Source organism: Sorex araneus, chromosome 2 (assembly GCF_027595985.1).
Source record: "Sorex araneus isolate mSorAra2 chromosome 2, mSorAra2.pri, whole genome shotgun sequence".
Taxonomy (NCBI): domain Eukaryota; kingdom Metazoa; phylum Chordata; class Mammalia; order Eulipotyphla; family Soricidae; genus Sorex; species Sorex araneus.
The window spans coordinates 317,341,938-317,366,320 of record NC_073303.1 but is presented as its reverse complement, the minus strand read 5'-3'; the positions used below and the strand labels follow the sequence as shown (position 1 = coordinate 317,366,320).

The 24,383-nt window shown below is 52.5% G+C and overlaps 1 protein-coding gene across 5 annotated transcripts in view; it reads right to left on the bottom strand.

Annotated features, from left to right (window-relative positions):
• The window catches only part of SYT14 (synaptotagmin 14), a 60,558-nt gene extending 37,699 nt beyond the window's left edge, over nucleotides 1-22,859 (bottom strand). For 2 of the 5 annotated variants that reach the window (XM_055125980.1, XM_055125981.1), the window contains exons 1-3: nucleotides 19,532-19,628; nucleotides 15,720-15,767; nucleotides 6,590-6,754 (exon numbers count right to left, since the gene is read on the bottom strand). In XM_055125980.1, the coding sequence (XP_054981955.1) occupies nucleotides 6,590-6,754; nucleotides 15,720-15,767; nucleotides 19,532-19,571 (253 nt within the window). In that variant the 5' untranslated portion in view covers nucleotides 19,572-19,628. Of the gene's footprint in view, nucleotides 1-4,464; nucleotides 5,286-6,589; nucleotides 6,755-15,719; nucleotides 15,768-19,531; nucleotides 19,629-22,748 lie in introns of those variants that run through there. The other 3 variants (XM_055125975.1, XM_055125976.1, XM_055125979.1) reach the window with 2 other exon arrangements.
• Between the last annotated feature and the right edge of the window lie 1,524 nt (nucleotides 22,860-24,383).

The following is a 24,383-nucleotide window of genomic DNA, read 5'->3' as shown; positions in this document are numbered from 1 at the left end:
AAACACAGGCGTGCATACACAGGTGGGCACACACACAGGCAGGCACACAGAGGTGGGCACATGCAGGCAGGCACACAGGCGGGCACACAGTGGTGGGCACACACACAGGCAGGCACACACAGGCAGGCACACACAGGCGAGCACACGTGCAGGCGGACACACACAGGGAGACACACACAGGCAGGCACACACAGGTGAGCACACACGTAGGTGGGCACACACAGGCAGGCACACACAGGCAGGCACACACAGGCGAGCACACATGCAGGTGGGCACACACAGGCAGGCACACACAGGCAGGCACACACAGGCGAGCACACACGCAGTGGGCACACACAGGCGGCACACACATGTAGGCACACACAGGCGGGCACATACAGGAGGATATATACAGGCGCATACACAGGTGGGCACACACACAGGCAGGCACACAGGCAGGCACATACAGGCGGGCACACACACAGGTGGGCACACAGAGGCAGGCACACACAGGTGGGCACATACAGGTGGGCACACACACAGGCAGGCACACATAGGCACACACAGGCAGGCACACATAGGCGGGCACACACAGGTGAGCACACATAGGTTTGCACACACAGGCAGGCACACACAGGCGGGCACATACACAGCAGGCACACATAGGCAGGCACACACAGGTGGGCACACACACAGGCGGGCACACACACAGGTGGGCACACACAGGCAGGCATATCACATATGCAGGTGGGCACACACAAGCAGGAAGGTACACACAGGCAGGCACATATATGTGAGCAGGGACACACATGCACATAAATGAACACAAATTCGCAGATAGACACACACGAGCAGACATGTACACATGCTACTGAGCACAAACATGCAGGTGAACATGTACACAAACAGGTGGACGCACACCAGCAGACACACATACATGGGCTGATATGTGCACACACACACACACACACACACACACACGCCTCAGAAGCGTTATGGAGTAACAGGACAGTGCCATTCACAAAGCCCAAGCTACGGATTTTCAAGCTCTAGCAGAAGATTCATGAGCACGTTCTGACTGAGTGCAGGAACCACAAGTCACAATCCTGCACTTTTTCTCACTGATCAGCATCAAATCCAGGAAATTGTCAGCAGCACCTACAGACCCAATTCAAAAGATATGTACTTCGAGAGACATTTTCAGTTACCAATTGTCCCAACACCGACACTGCTCAGTGTTGGGCAGGACAGAAGTGGACAGGCTATGCTGTGGACAGAGCCACACACTGCAGACTGTGCAGCCAGTGTTTGGGTAAAGTGGAATAATTCTTCATCTCTCCATCTCTGTTGGTATACAACATCCCATAATCTCAGGCCTAGCTAGGCCTGGATGTAAACGGTTTATGTTTTGGTTACTGTAACTTTAAATGGCGGTTACTGTTTCCGTTGGTTGATTTGCATATCCGCCTATGTGGCTGAATATGATTGGTTTGTATGTTAATTTAATAAATAAAAGGAGGTTGAACAGGCTGCTCTCGGGCAGGCCATAACACAAAACCTCCGGAGGCAGTCCTGTGATCCTCCCCCAAAAAATGTCTATTTCTTCTGCGAGTTAAGTGCCTCTGACTCTCCGGTAAAATTGCAACATTGTTGCAACAATCTCTGAGCCATTTCTAGGGACTTCATACTTCCACTCGGAAAATATTGAGCATTAGAGCCCATTTGCAGAGAATGGCTCACGGCACCATGTCCAACAGTGAAGGGGAACTGATTCCCCATGGTCACCCGGCCTGGGCAGCTGGAGATAGTGTGCTGAGCACTTAGAGGTACTTAGGTAAGTACTCATGGTGAGTACCTCTAAGTCCTTGGGAAAGTTCTGTATACTGTGGCACTCGGTGGAGACAAACTACACCATTCCCCAAAACAGGGGTTACAAAGTAGGTGGAAAGTTGGCATTCTCATTCCAAACACTACATGAGCGCATGGACAGGCAGCCTATGTTTACAGACACATGACAAACGTACTGAGTGGCTGCACAACTAACTTAATCACCTGCCATGTGTAAGAAAGTGGAATTACCAGGAAAAATCTACTTAAACGTGCCTAAATCCCACATGAATTGTTCTGTAGGTAGGAGGAAGGGAGGAAGAGAGAAATAAACAGCAGTGCTTGGATGTTACTTTCTTAAGCACCATTACCATGGGCTGGGCCCAGGGCTTGAGCCCACCTACAACCAGATGGGACTGAGTGGCGCCCGGGCAGGTAAGAAGCCAGCAGGGTCTCTCCCTCTGGAGCCTAGGGGTCTTTCTCAAGGCTCAGGCAGAGGCCAGGTGCTTCCACCAAGCAAAGCCCAGAGGTCTGTAAATCTCTGACCTGCGGCCTGATGTTATGTCCAAAAAGTGCTGTTTACCCTGGCTCTACGTGAAACAAGTACAACGTGTGAGCACAGGGCCACTGACCACATGGTGAGGCCACTGGCCACTCATGGAAGTTCTTCCTCTCCCAGGAGGGGCCATGCACAGCCGGCATGTGAGAAGAGAGAAGAGCACCCCTTCTTCATGGCTGCTCACCCTCTCTGGCCCGAAACCCCAGTCCTGCCCTAAGAGGGAACAGTCAAGGTCCAAGGCTCTGTAGAACACGCCCCATGCACACTCATACAGAGTGGAGTCAGGGCTCTCGAGGGAGAGGTCGTCTTGGTTGAGGCCGCTGCATGATCCTTCTGTTCGCTTTTGTTTGCAGGTATTTTGGCCACACCTGGCGATGCTCAGGCTTCTCCTGTCTCTGCACTCAGGGATCACTCCTGGCAGGGCCTGGAGGACTATATGGGGTGCTGAAGATCCAACCCAGGTTGGCCACAGGCAAGGCAAGTGACCTCCCTATGGTGCTACCTCTCCAATCCCCAGTATACTTCTTAATGAAGACAAATTAAATCAAAATAGAGAACTTCATAGGTCTACTTGCAAAATACTTAACATGCCTCATCTGCTCGGTGTTATTAACTGAATAAAATAATCCATTCATTAATCTACTAATCTTTTTTCTTCTCTTATTTGTTTTTTAATTAACAAAGCTTCCAAACTAAATCCAGCCTACAAAAAATATAGAACCTGACATGCCAAAATCCTTGGGAGAAATATGCCCAAATGAACCGTTTCCAAACATTAGGTCCCTTTGGGTGGACCTAGCCCGCCTGGCACTGAACCGTGAGTGCCCTCAAGAGAGGGGTGATGGGGGCTGGGTACTCCCTTCTGGCCGCCACTCTTGAACTTCTGTGTTTTGGTTTGTTGTTGCTCTATTTTATGATACTCGAAGTTCATACAAAAAACCTTGGTGTGTATTTTACACACTAAAACCCATTGTTTGTGTCCATTGCAATCATATGAGTAATAAGAGGACATGAAGAGGATTTCTGGGGCAGGGGGATGGGGAATGATGCCATTCCTCAAGCCACACAGCCGCTGACCGTCACCAGCTGTGGGGCTAGCACCTTGAGTCTGAAACTACTCCCGAATAACCAGGGCTTGCTCCCACCCACCCGTCTCTCACAGCTGTTGGTGACTCCATGGTTCTCAAGGAAAACACAGATCATTCTGTCTAGATTGTGATGAGGGCAGATCGGAAGAGCCACATGGCATAAAGGCTCAGGTGCTGCTTAGAAATGGCAGACTTCACAAGCTCTTGAGGCACCAGACAAACTCCCCCTCAGGGCGCCAACTGCTTACAAAAAGCAGGCCCAGCTGGTGTGCAGGAAGGAGGAGATCAAGGGGGTTGGAGCACAGAGCACAGGGCAGGTGGGGCCCTTGCATGTGGCTGATCAGGATTTGCTCCCCAACACCGCATAGGGTCCCCCAGCAGAGCTGGGAGTGATCCCTGAGCACAGAGCCAGAAATAAGCTCTGAGCATCACTGAGTGTGGCCCAATGCCAGAGAGAGAGACAGAGAGAAATAATCAGAGGAATATTCATTTTCAAACTAAGATTAAAAAAAAAAAATACAAGGGGGCCGGAGTGATAGCACAGCAGGTAGGGTGTTTGCCTTGCATGCGGCCGACCCGGATTCAATCCCTGGCATCCCATATGGTCCCCCAAGCACCGCCAGGAGTAATTCCTGAGTGCAAAGCCAGGAGTAACCCCTGAGCATCGCTGGGTGTGACCCAAAAAGCAAAAAAAAAAAAAAAACCCTAAGATTTTGCAGCTCAGCAACCAGTCAAACACTGGGGTCCTAATCCAGCCCTTCTTCTCTTCTGGCAAAAGCTCCAAGCAAACACTTTCAGACCATGTTCCAGAGCACAGAAGGAACAAATGCAGCCGAAACCGTGGAACGGCGAGTCCGCAGGAGACAGAGAAGAATGGGGAGAAGTATGTGAAAGCATCATCCAGAGAGAAGGTTCAAGAGAGTCCAGCTGGAAGCACAAGGACAGGCTGGGAAGCACGCGCTGCTCCCTCAGGGGAGGGGATAGTGGCCGCGCCTACCACAGGGACCTCACCTGCACTGGGCACTTTATCCGGGACATCGTCACCTCTGCCCCATGCTGTCCCCTTCTCCAGAGCCCTGCCATTGTCGAAGTCCGTGGTCCTTGTCCCTCTGTCCCCTGTGGCTCTGCAGGGTTCGGGTCCATGGCCTCTGACTCGTCCCTGGAACTGAGTTCTTGGGGTGGCTGGCAGTGCTCGAGAGGCATGTCCTTCCCAGAAGCCCTTGGGGTCCCCATGTCCGATAGCTTTAGGGTCTCGCATCATGAGGCCTACAGCCTCAGCTCCGCTGCCACAGGGGACCCCCAACACAGCCCGCAGGCCCATGCCAGGGTGGCCACTGTCTTGCCTGCTGCCCTCACTCACGCCTGGATCTGAAGGCAGGGGGATACTGTAGGGGTGAGCATGGCCCACCCTGTGCTCAGGCAGAGAGCCATCGGCAAGGGGTGCCTCCGCTGGTTCAGGAGTCTCGGTGGCCCTGTCTGCTGCAAACCCCCACTCCTGAGCCACCTGAAGACCACTCACCAGGCTCGTTACCCGCTCAGCCAGCGAGTCAGTAAAGGCACCAGTGGCCTGGCCCACGGCAACACTCAGGCCCTCCACAGCCCCACCGAGGCTGTCCACCAGTGAGGACACTGAGGGCAGGCTCTGCCGGAAGGACCCGAGGAAAGCCATGGGGCACTGGGCCCCGCAGGTCAGCTGTGGACACTAGTGTGCCAGCTGGGGGCGGGGGGTCCAGACAGTCTGTGCGGTGGACACCCCTACTCGAGAGCTGCAGGAACAGCAGCAAGACCATGACTTCCCCTCAAATGCTGCCGGCTTTTGTCTAACTCTACACCTGCAAGAAGCATAAAAGGAGTGTTAACAAGGGCCTCTGTCCCATCAGCAACAGTCTATGGGTCTGTGCAGGGCTCAGAGGGGTCAGAGGACACGCAGCACTGGGCTCTTCCTGCCATACAGCACTAGTGTCTCTGCGGGGACGCAGAAGGTACAGGGGCAGGGGCCTCCTGCCACAATGAGACAGGAAGAGAGGCTCAGGAAAGGAGAAGCCAGCCCCGAGGCGAACACTCACAGCCTCTGTTCATGGAGGGGTCACGGGCACACAGGCAGGCCCACAGCCCCTCCCGAGGGGACACCCAGAGACAAAGACCAATGTGGTCTTTTTTTCACCAAATCTTTTTTATTAACACAGAGGGCTATTTGTTTGATTATTTTGAGGTTTTATTGGAGGGGGGTGCATCGGTGCTCAAGGACCATTTCTGGCAGAGCTGGGAGAACACATGGGGTGCCAGGGATGGAACCGAGGGCGGCCACACGCAAGGTGGGCGCCCTCCCAGTTGTGCTCTTTCTGGTCCCTAAAGCTGTTGGGGTTTTTTTTGTTTTAAATAAAGCACATTATTTATAGCAGCATGTTATAGGATTATTGCTTTTTTTTAAATTAATACATGTAAAATATATTTTTTCATTCCCAAATAACCCCCCAAATTTTCTGAGTTTAACTTCTGACCTGTAAGTAGCCAAAGACTCTTTGAGGCCCTTGATAATGAGAGAGTAAAGGGCTATCAGCTATGGGATAGAGGGTCTGGGGGGGCTGAAGGCAGAGGTAGGCAGAGGGAAGCAGAATTGCCCCCGGGGAACCCAGCAGCCTGTAGAAACCGAGCCCAGGCATGGAAACTGAAGGTGACAGAGCCAGCAGCATGTCCTTGGCGTCGGCACGCATGGCCCAGCTGTCAGACCAGATGCATTTGACATGCCTTTCTGCTTGTGTGCCTGCAGCCCTCCAGAACCAACCCTGTGCCATGACAGCAGGAACAAACTGGCATTCTGACACGCGTCCCACTCCAGAGGGGAAGGAAGACCACCTGCCCTGGCTAGGCCTGGCTCCAGGCCACCTGGCTCTGGGGAGAGGCCCCGTACTCTGTTTAGACAGACCAGTACCCCAGTGCCTTTGGAAGTGCTTCTCCGAGCAATTAGAAACCAGGAGTAGAAGGGAGGGTGGTTCCCATGGCCTGGGGCCCTCTGGAGAGTGTCAGGGCTGTGTCCATGCGTCAGCACGACCCCTTTGGTCAAAGCTCAGAGCTGTCTCTGGGCCCGTGTCTGGCTCTGGGTTGGGGAAGGTCCTGTGGGCACGTGGCTACTCACAGAGCTTGTCCTGCGAGCTGCGCCTGGTGCCATGGCCGGAGCCAGACTCTGGGAAGCCACCCACGCTGTCCACACAGAACTTCTTGTTGATGTAGACCAAGAGCAGCAGCATAAAGACGATGAAGGCGCCCATGGCTGACAGCACAGCCACAGCCTCTGGGGACACTGTGGAGAGAGCAAAGGGTGAGTGCCCACACGGGCCCCAACTTTCAGTGCTCAGAGGCCCCAGCAACTCCGTGGCGGTTCAACCAGTGGCCAGGTTCATTCAGCAGCACTCACTCTGTCTCCCCACACCCCAGGGTGCTCCACAGAACACACAGCTATGGGCCAGTGGGGACAGGTCCCTTGTGCAGCCAGTGACTGGATCATGTCAGTGAGAATGAGGGTGTCTGTTTCTACCGGCTCCCCCCCCCCGGGCTCCTACAGCCCCTCTGTGCTTTCTGACAAGCCTCAGCACCGCCAGGAATGTACTCAGAGCACAGAGCCAGGAATGACTGCGCCACACTGCCCAAGCCCCGCCAGAGTGACCCCTGGGCACTGAGCCAGGAATGAGCCCTGAGCATTGCTGGGTGTGACCTAAAAACCAAGAATAAAAGGGAAAAGTGGCCCCATCTGATAGCCAAAGTGACAGAATGACACAGACTTACAACTAACTCTGGCCCAAGGAGTCAGAGAGCTTCTTGGGGGAACCTCGCTGTGGCCAGTTCAGACGTGGAAGTGAGGCTCATAGAAGAGCAGGGAGAGGACCCTCAGATTTATTAGAATCCCCCATGTCCCCAAACCCAACTTTCAGAGTTCCTGGATGCTTGGCTGGGTCAGCACTGCCTCCAGGGCCGATTAATACTGAGAAAAGAAGTCCCTGAACCTGAAAGCAAGTCCCTGACCACCAGAAAAACTCTCTGACCAGAACAACTCTCTGACTATGGAGTAACTCTCTGACTATAAGAACAACTCTCTGACCATGAGAGTAACACTCTGACTATAGGAACAACTCTTGACCATAGGAGTAACTCTCTGACTGTAGAAATATCTCTTTGAACATGGGAGTAACTTTCTGATTGTAGGAACAACTCTGTGACAATGAAAGTAACTCTGATGGGTAGGAACAATTCTCTGAATGTAGGAGTAACGCTCTGACAGTAGGAATAACTCTCTGACCATGTGAGTAACTCTCTGAACGTAGAAACAACTCTCTGACCGGGAGTAACTCTCTGACTGTAGGAACAACTCTGTGACCAAGGGAGTAACTCTCTGTCCATGGGAGTAACGCTCTGATGGTAGAACAACTCTCTGACCAAGAGAGTAACTCTCTGACCATAGGAACAATTCTCTGACCGTGGGAGTAACTCTCCAACTGTAGGAACAATTCTCATGCTGTGGGAGTAACACTCTGACCATGGAAGTAACTCTCTGAGTGTAGGAATAACTTCCTGATTATGAGAGTAACTCTCTGACTGTGGGATTAACTTTATGACTGTAGGAACAACTCTGTGACCATGCTAGTAACTCTCTAACTGTAGAACAACTCTCTCACCATGGGAGTAACTCTCTGACCATAGGAACAACTCTCTGACTGTGGGAGCAACTCACTGACCATAGGAACAAAACTCTGACCATAGGAGTAACATTCTGACCATAGGTACAATTCTCTGACTGTAGAAGTAACTCTCTGACCTTAGGAATAACTATTTGGTGGTGGGAGTAACTTTGATGATGGGAATAACTCTCTGACTTTAGTAACAACAATGTGACCTAGGGAGTAACTCTCTGGCTGTAGGAACAACTCGGTGACCATGGGAGTAACTCTCTGGTCATGGGAATAACTCTCTAACAGTGGGGGTAACTCTATGATCATGACAGCAACTCTCTGACTTTAAGAACTACTCTCTGACCCTAGGAACAACTCTCTGACCATGGTAGTAACTCTCTGACTGTATGAAAAACTCTATAACCACAGGAGTAATTTTCTGAGTGTAGGAACAACTCTCTGACCAAGTGAGTAACTCTGACCGTACAAACAACTCTCTGACCATGAGAGTAACTTGCTGATTGCAGGAACAATTCTCTAACCATAGGAGTAACTTTGTGACTGTAGGAGCAACTCCCTAACTGTGGGGTAACTCTGACTGTAGGGACAACTCTCAGGCCATGAGAGTAATACTTTGTGTGTAGGAACAACTCTCTGACCATGGGAATAACCCTCTGACTATAGAAACAACTCTCTGACCATAGGAGTAACTTTGTGACTGTAGGAACAACTCTCTGATCTTGGAAGTAACTCTCTTAGTGTAGGAACAACTCTGTGACCATGGGAGTAACTCTCTGAATGTAGGAACAACTCTCTGACTGTGGGAGTAACTCTCAGACTGTAGGAACAACTCTGTGACCATGGGTGTAACTCTATGTGTAGTAACAACTCTCTTACTATAGGAACAATTCTCTGACTGTAGCAACAACTCTCTGACTATAGGAGTAACTTTGTGATTGTAGGAACAACTCTCTGATCTTGGAAGTAACTCTCTTAGTGTAGGAACAACTCTCTGACAATGGGAGTAACTCTCTGAATGTAGGAACAACTCTCTGACCATGGGAGTAACTCTCTGACCATGGGAGTACCTCTCAGACTGTAGGAACAACTCTGTGACCACGGGTGTAACTCTCTGAGTGTAGTAACAACTCTCTTACTATAGGAACAATTCTCTGACTGTAGCAACAACTCTCTGACCATAGGAGTAACTATCTGACTGTAGTAACAACTCTCTGACCTTGGGAGTAACTATTTAAGTTTAGGAACAGCTCTCTGTGGGTTAACTCTATGGGTGTAGGAACAATTCTCTGATTATGAGAGTAATCTCTCACTGTAGGAACAACTCTCTGACCATGGGAGTAACTCTCTGACTGTAAGAACAACTCTCTGAGCATGGTGAGGAACTCTCTGATCATGAGAATAACTATCTTACCTTGGGAATAACTCTCTGACTGTAGGAACAACTCTCTGACCATAGGAGTAACTCTGAGTGTAGGAACAAATCTCTGTCCATAGCAGTAACTCTGTGGCTGTGGGAACAACTCTGTGACTATGGGAGTAACTCTCAGACTAGGAACAACTTTGTAACCATGGGAGTAACTCTGTGACTGACTCTCTGGTCATGGGAGTAATTATCTGATCATGACAATAACTCTCTCACCATGGGAGTAACTCTGACTGTAATAAAAACTCTGTGACCATAGAAATAACTCTCTGAGTGTAGGAACAACTCTGTGACCATGGGAGTAACTCTCTGACTTGTAGGAACAATTCTCTGACCGTGGAGTAACTATTTGCATTTAGAAACAACTCTATGACCGTGGGAGTCACTCTCTGACTGTAGGAGCAACTCTGACCATGGGATTAACTCTCTGACCTTAGGAACAACTCTCTGACCATAAGAGTAACTCTCTGACTCTAGGAACAACTCTGTGACCATGGGAGTAACTCTCAACCAGAGGAATAATTCAGTGACCATGGGAGAAACTCTCTGATGGTAGGGACAACTCTCTAACCATGGGAGTAACTCTCTGACTGTAGGAACAACTCTCTGACCATGGGAGTAACTCTCTGATCTTGGGAATAACTCTCTGACCATGGGAGTAACCCTATGATCATGGGAGTAACTCTCTGACTATAGGAACAACTCTCTGACCATGAGAGTAGCTCTCACCTGGAGGAATAACTCAGTGACCATGGGAGAAACTCTCTGACAGTAGGGACAACTCTGTAACCACAGAAGTAACTCTCTGATTGTAGGAACAACTCTCTGACCATGAGTAAATCTGACTGTGGGAACAACTCTGTGACAATGGGAGTAATTCTCTGACTGTAGGAATAACTCTCTGACATGGGAGTAACTCTCTGTCCATAGGAACAACTCTCTGACCATGGGAGAAACTCTTTGACCATAGGTACAACTCTGTGACCATGGGAGTAACTCTGAGCATAAGAACAACTCTGACCATGGGAGTAACTGTATGATTGTAGGAACAACTTTATGACTATGGGAGTAACTCTGACCATAGAAAATACTCTCAAACTTTGGGAGTAATTCTGACTGTAGGAACAAATCTCTGACTGTGTGGGTAACTGTGGCTGTAAGAACAATCTCTGACAGACCATGGCAATAACTTTTGAGTGTAGGAACAACTCTCTGACCATGGGAATAACTCTCTGATCATGATAATAACTCTCTTACCTTGGGAGTAACTCTCTGACCATAGTAACAACTCTCTGACTGTGGGTGTTACTTTCTGATGGTAGGAACAACTCTCTCACCATGGTAGTATTCTCTGATTGTAAGAACAACTCTCTGACCGTGGGGGTTACTCTGACGGTAGAACAACTCTCTCACCATGGGAATATTCTCTGACAGTAGGAACAACTCTCTTAAGATGGGAGTAACTTTCTGATTGTAGGATCAACTCTCAGACCAGGTGAGTCTCTCTGACTGTAGGAACAACTCTCTGACTCGGGGAACCATTCTCTGACCCTCAAAAACCCCTCTTTTCACGTTTGTCTATGAAGTTGCTCATAAGAAGTAGGAATTACTTTTTCTGCATATCCAGGAGATAGCTGCATCTGTCCCAGATTGAGATAGTCCACCTTACTCAGACACCCAGATGTCACCAGACCTGACACTACGCAGACAGCCATATGTCACCCAGATACCACTACATGGATCCAGACACCTGGATATGGGTCCAGACGCCCAGCCAGGGGTCCAGGCACCCAGAGAAGGATCTACGCATTAAGACCCAGAACGCAGAGTCTTGGTCTTCCAAACTCCAACACAAGACATTCAAAGACCCGGGCCATGGAGGTGTGCACCCATGGCACAGCCTCCAGCAAACACAACTCCGTGAGTTTTGCCCTTCCTGCCCGAGAGTCCTCAGCTGCTCCCGAGGCCTCAGAATGAATACAGTTATGGCCACCTGCACTAGCCTCTTCCCTACAACACAGCTCCCAGAACAGCGGTGGCAGCCCTGTGCTTTGGCCTGTACCAGCAGCAGATCTTATGTGTCAGGTTCAGAAAAGCAGGAATAGAGGCAGACACATCACTCGATCTGCATAGGAGTGCGATGCCAACAGGAGCAAGGTCTGTGAGAGCAAATAACAGTACTGCAGAGCGAAAGGCCCAGCCCTGCCTGACCTGTGCTGGTCCCACTTCACTACCCCCACTAGCTCTTCAGAAATGAACGTGAGGGGAAATGTCTGAGTACAAGTCTATCGAGATACAAGCCTCAGTCATGGTGGCAAGATCCGTCTGAGTTTCTATGATGGAGAAAGCAAGCACAAAGCTGGGAGGGAATCAAGAGAAGAGATCACTTGATTCTGCTTTCTTCTTTGAACAGGAAGAACATCTTCGGGAGCCAGAGGGAGCACAGGTGGTGAGGACGAGGTGCTGGCCTTTTCTGAGACTGACTCAGTTCCATCTCTGGCACCACACCCACCCCCCCAGCACCACAGGGAGCACCCCAGGCACAGAGCTGAGAGGAGCCCCTGAGCCCTGCAGGTGTCCAAAGCCCTGCCCCCAAATTCTATGTAACATTTATGTGTAATCATGCTAGAATGTACACAAAAACATAAAAATAAGGGAGGTATTGATTAATAAATTTTTCATTCTTTGTTCAATCTATTTGGATAAAAATATTCATTATAAATAATAAGTTTTCCACAGAACTGCTCTGTCCATCTGTTTGAAATGCAAAACCAAGCAAGAAGTGCCTCTGTTCCTTAAGATTTTTTGAAGAAGAATTTAAAAAAACTTACAGTCTGCATCTGAGTGAATAGGGCTAAGCAGTACTAATCAGGACACCAGTCACCGTCCACCCTCAGGACAGGCCTTCAATAATTCATCTCCTCACGGGAACAGGATAACAGTCGACTTCCACTAGTCAGGTCACTCCTGCTTTCATTTTTCAAGTTCTAATTCATTTTTCCCGGTGTTCTGATGCAGGAGCTCCCATTTGCTCTGCTCCCTTTGGATCTACCCTGGAGAACATGTCTAGCGTATTCCCAGGGAACAATGTAGGAAGACCAAAATGTCGTACAGACCTCCAGTTTCCCTTCACGGCATCTCAGTTACTTCCACAAATAAAAACTGCCTTGAAATTTTCATGTGGAAATAAATGATGCAAGACTGGAGGATGGTATCTCAATCTACCTGGGCTGTGCACTGCAGTTTCCGACAAAAGGAACAAAACAGCCAGCACGGACACTGTACTCATGGATCACTGCCTCCCTGGTGCCATGGAGAAAAGTCACAGACATCAGTCACATGTGACATGGCTGGATCTCAGTGACCAAATGCTTCCAGAGAAAACGTTCCTCAGCGAAGCCAATGTCACAGGGCACCCTGTCCCTCATTATGAACAGTTTGATGAACCACACAAGACAAGCACCAGAAAATACCAAAATCTCATTCAATATCAGCTATGAAAAGCCTAAATCACTCTTGAGCAGAGAACAGAAAACCAGACACTAATCAAGCACATAAGAAGCAGTTTCAGCCTTATGCTTCCCGCTTGGACTCTTGAGAGGCGAGAAGACAGAAGCTCTTCCCAGACTTCTCTTATAAGGACCCTCCCAGGATGGGCTGGGACATTCAAGGTTCTGTGTGAACCAAAACAAGTTTCCCCCACAGACCTCCCAAGGAGCAACATCAGAAACATCACTGTATCACTATCATCCCATTGTTCATCGATTTGCTTGAACAGGCACCAGTAACGTCTCCATTCGTCCCTGTCACATGCTAGTGTAGCCTGATGGCATATTGGGGCTCTTTCGGGATCAGGGAATGAGGACCATCAGGACATAGAGCCGTGGCAGCAGTGCGCACTGTGGCTCATCCACCGTGGGGTGCTGTCAGCCAACCACTGGGAGACCTGGGACTTGAGCAGGTGTTTGACCTGGCACAGACCTTCTGCGATAGAGTCCTGCTCTGTCAGCTGCCCAACAACCTCCAGGCGCACTCCATCAACCTCAAGGAGGTGAACCTGAGGCCACAGATGTACCAGGTACTTCCCAGAGACGCAGGCAGGTGCGTGTCTGTCAGAGTGAAGATCATTACAACATGCCAGTCGACCAAAAGCTTACATTCGGTAGACTGGGAAGACCTGTAAAGGCTATTATAGGCTGCCCCAAAAGCCTCCATCCCTCTCGGAGAGCCCGTCAAGCTACCCAGTGTATCCTGCCCGCACGGCAGAGCCTGGCAAGCTACCTGTGGCGTACTTTATATGCCAAAAATAATAACCAGAAACATAAATAAGTAAAAACCGTATTTGGACATTTTAAGCCCAGACAGTCACTGAAGTGTCTAATCTACAACAAAACAAAACAAAAACATCTCAAGTGATTTTTAAGCAGGTTTTCCTATTACCCACTAGATGGCGCCACAGACCTACAATTAATGCGACTGTCCTGCCAGCATCTTTCTTACTCAGAAGAAAGTTGGTAAGAAATAGCATCGTTTTGGAGGAAGGGGTTCTCCCAAGCAGTCCCTAGCACCACAAGGTTCCCCAAGCACAGTCGGATATGACCCAAACACTGAAAAAAAGAAAAGGGAAAGGGAAAGTAGAACGGGATCGATAATAGAGCAGGGAGGGTGTTTACTTGGTACGCAGCCAACCCAGGTTCCAGCCCCGACAATCAATTTTGTCCCCTGAGCACTGCCTGGAGTGATTCCTGACTGCAGAGCCAGAAGTGACCCCTGAGCACTGTCAGGTGCTGCTCAAAAACAAAAACAGAAAAGAAAAGGGAAAGTACAGAATGCCCTCAGGCTCTCTGGACCCACAACCCTGGGGCCAGCAGGAAAGGAAGGAAGAAACCAGGGAGAGCAGCGTCTTCCTGCCCAAATCACCGGGCCAGGACCCATATTCATGCGAAAAAAAAAGCTCAGCACCAGAGGACCCCAATACTGCTAGGTATAGGCTGGAGCCCCTGCACACCCTAGATGCACCACAGGGCCTAGCACAGCCCGGGGGGACCAGGCCCTGCACAGCCCAGGAGGACCAGGCCCTGCACCTCAGAGCCTTGTCAGGGTCCCATCCTCAGACCCGAGATTTGGCCCATCCAATCTCTAACCCCAAAGCGGCTGTGTCCCCTGCCCTTTGTGGCCTGCCCTGGGCACCTGTCCCAGCCCCCTCAGAATATGCCCTCCCTGTCCTGCCTGTCTTCCCCCCAGGGAGCAACACACAGAGATGTCCAATACCCACAGTGCCTGGCCAGCCTCCAAAGAATGTGCCCAGAGATGGGTTCAAGGATGCCGGGCCAGTGAAGGTGGGGGACTGGCCATTGCCATCATCAGGCCCTGGAGAAGCCAGCAGCATTCCCAGAGTTCCAGGTTAGACCCCAGGGTGCCAGGTGCCCCATGAGCACATCAGGTGAGGGACTCATGAGTTCTGGCCCAGTCGTGTGAGGACACATGGAACACTGACTCGCAGCCATCCGGTCAACCCACAACAGTCTGGCCGCACTGAAGGAGAATCTCAGGCCTGCAGGCAGTAGTGTGTCCTGTGGGGTCCCGGTGAGCAGCATCAGCTAGGCAGGAGCCTGTGCACAGGAGTGGAGGTCCAGGGGCTGGGGAAAGAGCTGGGGGCGGGGGCACAGGGGAGGCAGGAGCTGGAGGTAGAGGGACAGAGCACAGGAGCTGAGGGTAGTGGCTGGGGGTGGGACTGGAATGGAGGGGACACAGAGGTCGGGGGAGGGAGCTGGGGGGAGGACTTGGGGGAGGTATGGGGGCTGTGATCTGTTGGGTTTTTTTGGGGGGGTTGTGATCTGGAGGGTTACATTTGAGTCTCAGCCAATCCTCCTCCCTAGGGTCCAGGAACAGAGCAGAAAAGCAGCCAGTACTGGCTTCCAGAACCTTCTGAAAGGAAGCACTGCTGTCCTTACAGCCACCTAACAGCCGAGGCTCGGGAGCAGGTCAGCCCTGCACAGCTGTGATGCTGCACTCTACCCCCAGACAGTGAGGCCAGCCCTCAGACTACCCCAGATGCCAATCCCCGGCCAGACTCCCCTACAGCCCACGCCCCACACTTCCCAAGCCCCCCATGCTGGGCCCCTCCCCCACCCCTACCGGCAATCCTTGCCCCTCACCTTTGCGAACGCAGACCAGCTCGTGCACACCGCAGGCTCTCTCTCCACCTATGGAGCAAACACAGGGACTGAGAGGAGACAGGGCCCACCCTCCTCTCCCTCAGCCCTCTCCTCAGAGCCATCCTCCTCCAGACTGGCAGGAGGCACGACAGTGCCCCAGCTGACAGCCCTTCTCGGCTCCTCTCTGGTCAGTGGGAAGGAAAGGCCAGGGTGGCCACACCAGTGCCCCTTTCCGAGCACAAATGGCCTCCCCGCCCCTCTGGCACTCAGTGACAACATACTGAGAGCCGCCCAGCACACTGGAAAGGATGTTCCCATAAGCTGTAGGATGACCAAGTGAAGCGTGGCCAAACAGGGACTGTCAAGATGACCATCTAGGACAACCTTATGGCCACACTGTCACTTGCTCCTGACGTATCAGAGCACTCACTCTCAAACCTGTGTCAGCTGGAGACAAACTGGAAGCAGAAGGAAGCACCAACTGCTCCCTGACGATCAGCCTGGTGAACTCGGTTTCAACTTTGCATAACACAAATATTAAGTAGATCAATGATCTCAGCTCATTTAGAAGTTTATTATGAAGAGTTTACTTTCATTGTCTTGTTTTTGTTTTCTTTTTCATGGTTTTGGGACCACACCCTCAGAGCTAACTCCTGGCTCTGTGCTCAGGGATCACTCCTGATGAATTCTGGGATCATAAATGGTGCCAAGGATCAAACTGGAGCAGGCCACATGCAAAACAAGTGCCCTACCTACTGTACTATCTCTCTGAACCCTACTAACAGCTGGTTTTGTTCTTTGGAGGTAAGGATGGGGGTCACATCCAGCAATGCTACCCCTGGCTCTGCATTCAGGAATCACTCCTGGTGACTTCGGAGGACCATTTGTGATACCCAGGACCAAACCCAAGTCAGCCACGTGCAAAGACAAATGCCCTCCCCACTGTCCCAGTGCTCCAGCCCCTAACAGTTACTTTTAAAAAGCATGAATGGGGGTTGGGAGAGAGTTCAGTGGTTAGGGCACTGGTCTGGTTGGCATGTCTCCAACCCAAGCTGAATTTCTGGTGCCACATGGTCTCCCAAACTCTGCCAGGTGTTTGAAGCCCCCAACCCCGGCACCAACACACCTGGACAACACCACACCCTCAGGCCCCTGTGCTGAATGGCCGGCAGCTAAAGACACCCTCTAGCCTCCCTGACAAAAAAAAAAAAAGAAAAAATTAGAAACAGGCAGAGAGAAGACACAGGGCCAGAGCATATGCTGTGCATGCTGGAGACGGGGTCCATATCTGACACTGCCTGTGGCCCCCAAGTACCACCAGGGGTGGCCCCTGACAGATGGATGAGAGAGAAGGAGAGAGGGAGGGAGGAAGGGTAAAGAAAAGAAGGAAGGAAGGAAGGAAGGAAGGAAGGAAGGAAGGAAGGAAGGAAGGAAGGAAGGAAGGAGGGAGGGAGGGAGGGAGGGAGGGAGGGAGGGAGGGAGGGAGGGAGGGAGGGAGGGAGGGAGGGAGGGAGGGAAGGAAGGAAGGAGGACAAGGAAGGAAGGGGGAGAAGGAAGAAGGGAGAGAGAAAGGGGAAGAACAGAAAACTTCAGCATCCACTAGCAAAGTAGGTCATGTGGGGAGAAGGGAAAACTCTAGAAAAGAGTGTTTCCATCCCCAAAGTAGGTTAGCTGGGGGGCTCCACACTCCTGTGTGATGGCAGTGAGCATCCAAAACCTGCCAGGAATGAACCCAAAGGGCTATGCCACAGAGGGCAGCCAGGACCTGTGGGGACTAAAGGGCTAAAGAAGAGTTGGGGCCAGCAGCTGGCCCGGCACAGGGTGAAGAAGCAGCCAGGCCAACTTTTCCAGCAGGGCGCAAGTCACTGGGGCCGATCCTGGCCCTTCTTTAGGCTGTGACTGAAACTAGGCCACCGCCCCTTGGCTGGGCTGGATGCACACAGCTCACCCCTGGGAGTCTCAGGGAACCCTACAGGTTCCAGGGATTGGGCCCAGGTTGTCATATGCAAACCACGCACCCTCCCTAATGTACTATCGCTCCAGCCCTCATTTATTTACTTTTTCTATCCAAGAACTGGGGACAAATTCACCATCTCTCAGTCATCTAAAATGACCATGTGCAGCTTCTTCCAGAAGTGCCCGAGACCCTTTTCCATGCAGTGTATGCAGTGTCTCTCCTGAGCCAGGTAAACTCCCAAATCGACTCAGAAACTTTTCTTAGCTTGTCAAGGTCACTTACTGCTTACAAATGTAACCCATTTTCCCATCTGAAACACTTTTCAAATTCAGGACATTTTTGGTTACACTTTCTGTTTTGGACAGTCAGAAAAGCTCCCCAAGATAGTGCTACAGAACTGGTCAGTCTGAAACCAACAGAGTGCTACGTCCAGTCTCGCCCTGGACTTGACTGAAAACCTTTTTCATTTTAAGTGCATTGGATCATTTAAGCAACTGATACACATTATCACATTAGTTGGCTCAGAATATTAAAGCTCATTTAACATGTCATGAAAATGTGCTACACTTCGTGACTCAGATATTACTGTGAATATCAATGTTAATGCAATCCTGAAACAGTGAAAACAAGAACTTATAGTGAATATGCATAGGATCCTAGAGGCTTATTTTCAAATCAACCCCTAATAACAGCTTATGTGCCATCACTGTTTTCTCCTTCCAAAAAAAAAGCGAAAAAGAAGGCTCCGACTATTTGGGGTTTAGTGAAGACTTCCCTGCCCACTGCCAGTATGTCCGAAACATGCATATTTACTCAATCGGAGGAGGTACTGGGCGTTACATTCTTCTTCTTTTTATTCTCCTACATTTATATTTTTGCTGCACTGGGCTTGGAACCCAGGGCATGCAAGGCAAAAGCTCGACTGCCCAGTTATATCTGCAGTTACATTGTTGCTTTACACGGACACTTTCCACTTTCCACATTTTTCAGACACTTTCTACATTCCTGGTGATGTCAAGCAGCTGGGGTGCCGGTAGGAGGCGGTAAAGAGATGGGTTGCACCTCCTGGGCAGTCCTCTCCCTGACACACAGAGCTGAACACAGTCCCTGGTCTTGGGAAAGGTGGAGCTGAGTTGAGAAGCCTCAGGAGTTCTGTGTTCACAGAGATCACCTCCAGCAGGAACCTGAAAGCTCCTGAGACCAAGGCCTGAGAGCACTAACGTTGCTGGCTGAGATACAAAAAAGAACCTACGTCAACTCAAAAGCACTCTCCCACTGAAGTGAAAGGCAATGGTAGTGGTGCTCAGGTGCTCAGTGACACACAAAAAGCAAAGGAAATTCTTAAACAAACAGCCATCAGCCCCAACTGGGCCCCGGGAGGAGGGGGGGCAGTGTGACTTTCCAATCCCAGAACCCCCTCTCTGCGGGGTCATGCTGGGCTCTAGCAGAGACGTGGGGTGCAGGGGAGAAAGTGAGGTCCTGCCAGGGCTGACTCCAGGCTGCAGAGGGCTTTCCGGCCATGCTCCAGGTGACTTCGAAAGTTCAGATTCTGCCTTGGAAATCTGCCCCAACATTTGCTGGGTTAAATCTCTGTGTAAGAGTGTGGGGGAGTATACGATATATGACAAGTAAAAAGCACAAACACTGGGCAGAGAGAAGGTCAGTGGGGAGGCACTGGCCTTGCACGCTGAACCAGTTTGATCCCCAGCACCACATATGGAGCCCTGCCAGGAAAGAACCCTGAGACAGCTGGATGTGGTCCCAAACAAACAAAAAACAAGAGGAAAAAATTACAAATCCATACCAAGATTTCTCTAACCTATTCTTCCTTTACCATTAAAAACTCAAACTTTACCCAGAGGGATCACGTGGTCCAAGTCCACAGGAATGTCCATCAGCTGTGCCAGTCCAGCCGAGCTTCCTGAGGCTCTTAGGGAAGGCGGGAGATGGAAGGCCCACTTAGCTGAGGGTGTGAAGAATTCGGAGGTGCATTTGACAAGGACAACCAGAAGCCCTGGAAAGGAAGTCAAACCTGGCAAGAACAAGAAGCACCAGGAAGTATATACCTCTCAGAGGAATGAGAGACCCAGCCTCACTTCACGGGTCAGGCTGAGACACAGCCTGGGCAGGACCTGGGACCAACAGGAAGAAGATGGAGAGAAAACCCTGCGGGTTCATCTGTGGATCTCAAGCTGCTCACTAAGCTGTCTGGTGACTTAACTTGCCACTCAGATGGCGAACTGACTCGGAGCGTGGGTGAGAACTACCAGCTCTCCAGCTACTATTTGAAAATATAAACCAGGAAAACTCAGTGAGCCCACAGTTTATTAATAGTGGGTTTTAATTGGCTGCTCCAGAAAGCAGAACTGGGATGAGCAGGCAGAGGAAAGTGAGCCAGCAGCAAGCTTTCCGGTGAGACGAGTCAAGGGAATGCAGGGGCTTTCTCTGCGGAGGCTCCACACAGCCTGCCCAGACACTACCGTCAGGAGAGTGGCCCGAGCCCCAGTCAGGCTGGGAAGGCAGTTCACAGACATGTGCTGATGGAGGGATTTGTGTGCAAGTTGAGAGAACGAACTCAGCGTGGACACAGAAGGTGGTTGGACAGGTAGCTCGCAGTCACCCGAGAGATGAGAGAAGAGAGACAACAGCACTGGCCCACGGCCCTGGCCACAGCAGCTGGAGGCCTGCGAGCTATTCCCAACACTGCTGCACGTTGAGTGTCAGATCACTGCTTGCCTGAGGAAGGAGTGATTTATCCATCCCTGATAAAGCCCGAGTAGCTCAGTGTGTACCCACAGTACCCTGGATCTGACACAGGGCAGAAACCAGGAACTGCAGAGCTATGAATCTGGCTTCACAGCAGCAGTAAGGCAGCACTGACTCCTGACAGCTAGAGCCCCAGGGCTACACCAAACCAAATGGAACAGAGTGAACTGGCAGATTGGAAGGATCTGGCTTCAATTCTGAACACAGTTATCAGTGCCAGGGACTTCAGAGGCATGGTGGGAGGAGAGTGGGTGAGACAGGTGCTTTGGGTCAGCCAGGCCTCCTCCTGAGAAGTTCCCAGAAGCTCACACTAAGCCTTGTTGGCAGGACTAAGTTCTGGGGTAGAAGGGGCTTCCTGCGTGCCACCTCTCAACCCATCCAGGATCAAACGACTGCCACCAGCCCCCAATGTAAACTCTTCGCTCAAACCAGCAGACAAGATGCAGGTATTTTGTTCAGCACGATTTGCTCAAGAGCTGTCTTTAAGACACGAATAACAGTGCTTTAGAAAGAGGGTAGAATGGGGAAAGAAGTGACTGTGCACTATATCTGCGCTCAGACTCAAATCCTGGGCTGAGGAGACAGCTCACCCCAGCCAGAGTTCATGCTCCCTGCAGAGCTGAGCAGTGCCATATCCTCAGCCCTCACCGGAAACCATCCAGTCTGACTGGCAAAATCCCTGAGAGGGGTCCCCAGCCCACCAGAAAATCACTAGGGAGCCTCCCCCTAAATCTGTCTTCTCGTCTGGGCCGCCATGAGCCCCAGATTTCCACGTCAACTATGTGCAGGCCACTGGCAGCATGAGAACCAAGTCCCTGGCCGCACCTCTGGGCAAGGGCACCCCTGGGCCCCACAATGCTGACAGCCCCCTCAGTCTTTGTCCTGAGCTGGCCTGATTTCTGGACTGCCAGACAGCTTTTGCCGAACACTAACATGGACTTTAACTCCTCTGTCTAATGCCATTAGACACCAGGAAACACAGAGAGTGGCTGCGTGTGGACATACATATTTTCACAAGCTCACAGAAGAATCCATAAAACACAGAGAATTCAGAAAACAGTATCCTTTATGCAAGTCCCAGGGGCAGCGCCAACAGCGTTAGCGACATGAAAACAAGGGACAGGGCAGGTAGGGGTGGGGTGGGGTGGCTGCGGGGAATGGAGACAGAATCCAGAGAAGGGGCTTCAGAAACAGCCGTGCAGGGGCCAATATACAGCTCAGCACAAAAGCACCTGCTGTTTCCTGGGTCCTGACTGGCAGGTGGACTCATGGCACAAAGCTGCAGTGTAGAAAGAGGGGCCTCGCCGGACACCACCTGGCAAACCGAGGGAGCTTGGCCTGTGAGTCCTGTGTTCTCCCTTCCTCATCCAGAAAGCAAGCCAGCCACATGCTGCTGCAGACACGGAGCACAGAATTTATGCCAGGTCTGGCCTTGCACACGGCTAACCCAGGTTCCATCCCAGGCACTCCATATGGTCCCCCCAACCCAGCCAGGAGTGAACCCTGAGTGCAGAGCCAGGAGTAAGCCCTGAATACTGCCGGTGTGCCCCCAAAACAAAACAAACAAAAAACTTCACCAGGGAATTTGGAGCTAAATTTTTCAGCTGGAAATATCTATTCACCAGGATGATACCTCTTACAGCGCCCCCTCCCCCGGCCAAAGAGGTGTTCAAGGCTGCAGACCCACATGGCCTGCACCTAGAGGGTACCCACATCTTCAGTAAGGTCCCAGCACCCCACAAAAGGAAGCCATCAAAAGATGCATACTGCTAAAATGGGAGGGGGGCTCTGAAAAGTTCCGCCCAGATAGGTGCACACTGAAGTTCAGGCTAAGGATGACTTAGCGCTCAGCACCTCCGGCTGTTGCCAGGGGCGAGCACAGCTATCCTGACAAAGTGCTTTCCAGGTTGGGGTGAGTCTCAGACAGGGCAGGGCGAGGGGAACGCGGGCGCTGGCCTCTGCCTCTCCCCTATGCGCCCGGGTTGCGGCATCGGTATCTCCACCTCACGGGGCCAGCTCGAGGGCGAGGGCGTTGGGGGCCGGGAGCGTCTGACCACCCTGAACCTGACAGGCCAGAGTGACCCGCGAGCTCGGGGCCCCCTCCCCGCGGCGGGTCGGCGCGCGCTGCTCTCGGGGGACGGGGACCAGCGGCGGAGGGAGGGCCGCGCCGGCCCGGCCAGGCCTCGGCGCCCGCGGGGCCCGCATCGCGGGGGTCCGCGCCCCGGCCCCGGCCCGGGCCTGCGGGGCCGCACGGGCGGCGGCGGCGAGGGGGCCGGCTCGGCCACACCGCCCGCCGCCGCACCTACCTTCGATCGCCATGATGCGCTCGCCATGGGCCGCAGGCGAGGCGGGGGCGCCGCGGCGGGGACGCGGCCGCGCGGGCCGGGGGCGCGGGCCGGGGGCGCGGGCCGGGCGCGGGGCGGGCGCGGCGGCGGCGGCGGCGGGAGCGCGCGCGGGACCGCGGAACCTGCCCGGGCGCGCACGTGACCGCGCGCCCCCGCCGCGCCGCGCCCGCCCCGCGGGGATTCGAACTCCGGCGGCGTGCGGGGGGTCCGGGGCTGCGCGAGGCGCGGGCGCGCGGCGGGGCGCGTCAGGACCATGGACAGGGCCGCGCCGGCGACCGGGAGGCTCGGGAGCGCCTCGCGGAGAGTGGCGGCGCCGGGTGGGCCCGGTGGAACCAGCCGGGGGGCGAGGGTGCGGGCGGCGGCTCTCCGGGACACCGCGTCGCCCGCGCCCGCACGCACGCTCGCTCCTCCCGGCCCGGCCTCGCTCCCTGGGGTGGGTTTCTCTCTGGCAGTAGGCTTGACTTCCGTCTACTCTCGACAGACGCTCTTTGGAGCCATCTGAGAGTGGGACTCGCGCGCACTGTGTACACGGGGGCTTGAAGAGCGTGGCTGCGGCGGGCACTCCAGGTCTTGGAAGCTGTGACCCTCTAACCCTTCATTTTTCCCGGGCCTCCAGCTAGGGCGGCCCAGCTGTCACCTCTGGTCACCCAGGACCTGGCCACCAGGGGCGCCCAGGAGAGGAAGCCGTGGTGCTTTTGCCAAGCAGGGCAGGAGGTGGTCCCAGAGCCTGAGTAGGCCTTGGCACTCGTGGGAATCACAGATCCCCACGGTGCTCGCTCCACAGACTCCCTGTTTGCTTGTTGGCTTCTTGGTCACACCTGCAGCACTCAGGGGTTTCTCCTGGCGGTAGTTGGGGGACATGCAGTGGCAGGGCTGGAGCTCCACATGCAGAGCCTGTGCTGGGCCCATGTTTCCTCCGACTTGCATTTCTTCCATGAACCACAGTGCCACAGAAACAGTCACAGTAAGGCCCCTTTTATTCTCAGGCCCTCGTCCAAGGAGAGAGAATCCACTTGCACCAGTGCCACAGGAAGGAAACGGGAATGGGGAATGGGGCCGTGTCACTGGGCTGGGCTCACCCACCTCCAGTGCACTGACGCTCCCCTACTCTGGACCTCTCTGGGCGCATGACCACACTGCTCACCAATGTCCTCTTCCCTCTGCCTCACCATGTCCACTGCCGGTCACACCTCTGCATTTGCAAACATTAAGCTTCAGGCAGGGAGATGTGGACTGTTTGTGGCTCGAGCTTGCTCCCCAGCACTCCATGTCCTCAATATTACTGGCCCTGCTGGCCCCCAACATTGCAGCCCTGGGGCAGAGACCACACCCCATCCACAGCCTGCATGCACCCCTGAAGTCACCCAGTTGCCCCCAGCACTGAAAATGTGATCCTTACCAAGAATGCTAGGGGGAAGAAAGGGTCAGGAAAAAGAAAGAAATAATAGACATTTCAACCAAGGACAGACAAGAGGCTCCATGGAAGGGCTCGGTTCCACACCATTTCCTCCTCTAAGAAGCTGGAGCCGCTTAGTGTGCCCTGTTCAGAATCACAGGGAGCTGGAAAGTGTGAGTTCTCTCTGGAGAGCTGGTTTG